Source organism: Camelina sativa, chromosome 17, assembly GCF_000633955.1.
Source record: "Camelina sativa cultivar DH55 chromosome 17, Cs, whole genome shotgun sequence".
NCBI classification, from domain to species: Eukaryota; Viridiplantae; Streptophyta; class Magnoliopsida; order Brassicales; family Brassicaceae; genus Camelina; species Camelina sativa.
Window position 1 is genome coordinate 21,845,703 of NC_025701.1, and position 6,000 is coordinate 21,851,702.

A 6,000-nucleotide genomic window follows, 5' to 3' on the forward strand; every position below is an offset into this window, starting at 1 on the left:
ACTCTTTGAATTGTACTGAACGAAAGTCTTCTTTATCAGAGAGAGAGAGAGAGAGAGAGAGAGAGAGAGAGAGAGAGAGAATTGTTACTGGATAGAGGAGGACAAGAGAGAAAGGAGGATGCGCCATTGGTGGGAGAGTAGATGGCGGAGAAGACATAGAAGGAAGAGCCAGAAGGCATCACCGGGTGTAGATCGTCAAGAACAGAGGTTTCGAATTTGTGGCTTCGCGAAACCCATTTCGCCAACCCTCCACAATTTCGAGCAATATATGTCTGAAAGTCTGAAACGAAAGAGATGAAGAAACCAAGTTCCTTGTAACTTCCATTTCACATAATCATTACCGAGATAAAAATAAATAAATTTTTCGTTGAGAAGAGAGAGAGAACCGTGAGAGAAGAATTAAGAAGAAGGCCTGGAAGCCCTGTAACAAGGCATGAGAATCAGTCTCAGATCCAGAATCTGAATCGGAGGGAAGCGGAAGTGATGTCAGTGGTTTTTCACGCCCTATTGGTTCACGGCAAGGTCCACTGCCGCCATATCTAGATTCAAATCCTCCAGTCAGATCCATAAACGGAAAAAACAACACCTTATAGTTGATAAACGGAAAAAACAACACTTATCCAAAATTTCGGATAAGTGTTTTCCCTCCAAACTAAAATTTTAGCTATAATAATGATTTTTGGATTCCCGCTTAACGAAAAAATTTCCTAACATTAAATTAATGCTACGATATAGTTGATATCCGATTTTGGTACTTTTAGTAGCAGCTAGTGAATTCGTGCTACCGTGATATGCTACCAATATCCAAATTTCTTGCAGTATGAGCACAAACAAGTTCTAATTATTAACTTATCATTTTTTTGTACATCAATTATTACAACTATAAAACAAAACATGGCATCAAGTAGATACAAATAATCCAATTTTAATAGTGTACATCACAATTGAGCACAAATATGGACCGAAACAGAAACATGAATTTATCGTCCTTTTACAAAAAAAAAACATAATGAAACACATTTTTAATAATATAGTACAATATTCCCCACTTGTATACTAGTTCTTCTAGATATTTTCTGCTACGTCATATTAGTAGCAATTTCTCATTTTTGTTACTGCTAATTAGTAGCAAACAATTTCCTTTCTTTTAATAATATATTTCCCACAAACTGTTACGCCTTCTAGGTTCCTACAAACATATTCGTCACAAAAGTTGTCATAAATTAGCTATACAGTTGATCTGTAGCTATTCGTATTTAACTTGTGACGAATACTCACTAAATTGATACGAAAAAATAATCTAATATTTGGTCTCTATTGGTTACTTTTTGTAGGTAATTTTTGCTACAAAAATTTTCCGTGGCTATATACCGTAACTATATACCCAATTTTTACTAGTGGTACACTTCGTTAAAAACAATATTCAAATAATAATAGACCACAAAGATAAATATTATGACACATCAGCATTCTTATACTTTGAACTTAACTAAAGAAATCAATCATAATATTGAAGAAAATGATAGAAATCGAAAGATCGTTTCTTTTGTTATTCAATCCTTAAGATATCAATACAATCGTTCTTCTCTTTATATAAAGATTACAGAGGTTTAACCTAGTTCTAGAGTCTTCTACGTAGTGAAGAGCTATCATGTTGACTGACACATGGCTTGATCATAGTAGCATGATTCGAGTGCTGCAAATCTATTCTTTGTCGTCACTTCCATACAAGCTGCAAGTTGTGCTAAGCCTCTATTCTTATCTTGTTCTGTAGGTAACAGTTCGATGATCTTGGGCTTGAGCGTTTGTTCACTAGCCTTCACATTCTTATTCTTCGTACATGTATGGCCTTTTAACGAAACTATATCGTTTTGGTTGTTAGTCTTGACAAATATAACATAAATAACTTTAGAGGCTATATCATTTAATGATAACGAGACGATCAGACGAAAGCATTAAAATTGATAGAAATCGATTCATATTTGGACTATACAAGGACATTAACAATTATATAGGTTAGTGTCCATAATGTAAGTTTAGATTACTCTCTTTCTACACTTTATCTCTTCCACTATTGTAATCGTAACTGATGGGGAATCTCAATTACTTTGATCAAGAACCTGCAGCGTGATCTAATGAATTCCATAGAAAATCTCAGCTCCAGTTTGGAGCTAAGCTGGTTAAAGTCTCGTGTGCATGTTCTTTCTTTCTTTATATTTTGTTCTTTCGTAATCTTTGCATCCGTACAAACAAGTGATGGAAAGAGAGCTGTAAGGTGTATTCATGTAGATATGAGGTGTAGTCGTATAAATTGGTATTGGAGCTCACAGTTGTGGAAAAGAATCGACTTGATTTGAATATCTCAAACACGTAGCTCTAGAACCGAATCGATTCATGTTGATGTTTTGTGAACAATCATTCAACGTTTTGAAAGTAAATGAATTAAAAACGCTCTCTTTATAATTTGATATCATTCAATACCATACCATTAAAGTTCAGACGTTACAAGCATATATATATATGAGAACTATACCAAGTACACTCACTGACTTACTGTTACAATAACTCCTACTAGACATAATAATACTAACTAGTCGAAAACCAGAAGGAAATACTTGTTTGTTACCATTTTCCTATGATATCTGAGGTAGGAAAACATGCTATTTTCTTCTAGTATAAGTGAACCAAGCTCGGCAACACCCACTACAACAAATTTGTCCATTCTTAGCATACAATAAATGCTATTATATGTGATACACAACGTTTTTGTAAACGCTGTCTCTGCCCAAGCTATAATAGACCCTCCCATACAATAGCGTTTTTTACTCATGCTATTATATTATTATATATAATAGCGTAATGTCGGTGTTATAAATGTTTTAAGGGGGGTGTATTGAACTTGATATTTTAAGAGATTTTGGAATATTCTAAAATCTCCTATTATTTAATTGATGATTTTTAAAAATCATCTGAAATCCTATGTTATTGAATATGAAATTTATAAAAATCATTTAGAATCTCTTGTTATTCAATCAATAATTTATAAATCTCAACTCAAATCTACTGTTATTCAAAAAATCACAATTTTTTATAAAAAGCTACAGAATGGGATTTTAGGATACTTTTCTAATATTTCTAGTTAAAAAATATGTCTTACAAAATCCCATCCTAAATGGTGAAATTTTGAAAGAAAATATTCTTTTTAATAGGAGTTCAACATCTACTGCAATTTTTTTTTTTATAAGTGCAACTCTCTACTGCTCTCTCTTACTCTGCCGGCGTCGTCACAACTCTCTCGGCCTCCCCATCACTACTACGGTCTCAACTGCCGGCGGCGCCACGACCACCACAACTCTCAACCAATCCATCTCTACCACAAGTAACGAACCTTCTCCGTCACCATCATCTAACATCGATTCTTTATCCAATCCTCTTTGCACATGCGTTCTTCAAACTCCAAACAAAACCCATTTTCACCATGAACCATCTTTACAAGCTTCTCTTGATCTGATTCAAGAAACCACAGCTTCTTCTGTTGATAACTTCATCTACATATCAAACCCAATTTACTCAAACGAAGCTACAAGTAAACAAACCACACCGTTTGAAACACCTCAGTCTTCACCGTCACGGCTTGAAGATGATTAAGACGACGACGATATAACCGAAGAAGATTCAACACCAACATTGTCTCCAATGAAGGATCTGCCTGAAAAGGCGTGCTCTGTTTCACTAAAAGACCGACCCAATATGTATCAAAATCAGATGTCTCAGCCACCTCCGCAGCGGAGCTTCCGACAACGGCGAGTCGGCGACGGTTGGTAACAACTTGAGACATTCATTCTTCTGCTGCTGCTGCATTACATATCGTCAACAATTCAATATTTCACGAGAGAATAAAACAGATCAACAACTTCATTTTCTTGTGGATGTGCTAAACAAACCATCGTTGATTAATTTCCAACTACTTTAAACACTCATTGGCAAAATGAGTTTCTCTTTGATCGTGTAGTCATCATGCTCATGAGGAATATTTATAGTGTTCAGTGTCATCATTGTAACCGGTTTATATCTCATGAGAGCTGCAGTTTCTTCATATGAGATTAATTTTTTTACGAACCTCACTTTTTGGTTAACAGTGACAGCTCTTTATTTTTTCGAAATGCATATCATCTTGGGCCTTTTATTTGTGTCGCAGTTGCTTCACCAACGATTGGAAAAAGAACATGACCAATGTCTATTTTTCTTCTTAAATTAATCAAAGTATGAAAGAAGCTTACGTAAATTAATCAATGACATTCCAAGTTGCTCTTTTTTTTTATTTTTACATATCAAAATCACCTAAAATTCAATAATCAAATCTCAAAAATCTCAAAACTCAAATCTCATCAAATCCTAAAATCCCAAATTTAATAACCAAATCTCCTAAAATTACACTCAAATCTCTCACAATTCTAAAATATTAAAATCTCACTAAATCTCCTAAAATATCAAGTTCAATACACCCCCCTAAATATAGCATCTGTAAATGCTCTTAAAAATTATTCAATAACATTATTGCACTGCTGCTATAATTTATATTGTTGTAATATTTTATTGCTGTTATATTTCCTATAACGTCTTAATATTTGTGCTATGATTTAATATTTTTTTGATAATATTAAAATCCATTGTGCTATATTACATGTTCATATTAGAGCTATTATATGGTTACATTTTAAAAGTTGAACCTGTTTTATATGAAAATATATATAATATAAAACATCCAACAGATACACTTCAATCCAAAAATTACATAAGTCTCAACATACATAAGTTTCAATATCATAAGTTCCCATAAGCTAAACTTCATAAGTCTCAATACCATAAGTTCCCATAAGCTAAACAACACAAGTCTAAATAGCATAAGTTCCAATAATCTAGACAAAGGTACTTCAGTTCAAACCATTACCACATTGTCCTCTGGCCATGCGATTGTTGTACCAATTGCATCTTCCATACACTCGATAGCAGAAGTACACCTCTAAACAGCAACATCATTAACCTTCACCACATCTATCCAAACGTGTACTGCATTAGGTCCCAATGGAGCACAATAGACAACTTGGTCTGGATTGTTTGAAGACCAATGTCCTTCAGCAACGACCCGCTTCTTCACGGTAATATCCAACAATTTGCACTTCTGATTTTCCTTGCTAACTGACTCTTTCTTTTTACGCTGACAATATAAAAACATATTATAAGCAACAACAACAATACCAAACATCAACAATTTATATATTGGCAGGCCATACTATTAGCGATAACATAAATAACACTTAAAGGAGTGAAGTACATTACCGGCGATCTCCGAACAGGTGAGTCTATAACATTTTTAGCTTTCTTGACAGGGGCTGAAGGAGTTGCTTCAGATATCTGATTATGAGATGATACTGTTTGCATATTAGGAGTTGGAATCTGAGACTTAGACAGTGGTGATTCATCTGTGGTTGTTTCAAACACAACTCTACTTGCAGGCCATGCTACGAAAGTCTTCAAACAGTCCTCTATGATACTAATTTCTGTTGTAGGTCTCCATAGAAATGTCTCAGGTTTCAAGACCACATCCACAAGTACCTTTACTGCATTAGGTCCGATTGGAAGTCCATTAACCAATGCATCTGATTCTTTTGACTGCCAACGCCCTTCATCAACAGCCACTTCTTCATTTCCCCTCCAATTTAGTAGTGTACACTTGTTTGCAAAAGCTGTATTTGGACTCTGAAACATGTGAAAATATATGTTATTGATTATCAAAATACCCAGTTAATTATATACATATATGTTATTTTTACCTTTGGTGCATTGTCTTCTTGGAGAATACAATTGTCATCTGGCCAGGCAAGCATTTCTCCAACAGCTTGTTCCATATTTAGGATGTTAGTTGTAGGTCTCCATAGGAATGCATCTGGTTTGATTGCAGTTTCCACCAATACTTTATAGGAGTTAGGCCCTAATGGA

General features: G+C 34.5%; 1 protein-coding gene and 1 pseudogene across 1 annotated transcript in view; one reads left to right on the plus strand and one right to left on the minus strand.

The window, feature by feature from the left end:
- LOC104759709 lies at window positions 2,257-3,833 on the plus strand (annotated as a pseudogene).
- LOC109129930 overlaps window positions 4,784-6,000 on the minus strand; it is a 2,315-nt gene continuing 1,098 nt past the window's right edge. The window contains exons 3-5 of the mRNA XM_019238976.1: window positions 5,835-5,992; window positions 5,341-5,760; window positions 4,784-5,218 (exon numbers count right to left, since the gene is read on the minus strand). Of these exons, the coding sequence (XP_019094521.1) occupies window positions 5,024-5,218; window positions 5,341-5,760; window positions 5,835-5,992 (773 nt within the window). The 3' untranslated portion in view covers window positions 4,784-5,023. The remainder of the gene's footprint in view (window positions 5,219-5,340; window positions 5,761-5,834; window positions 5,993-6,000) is intronic.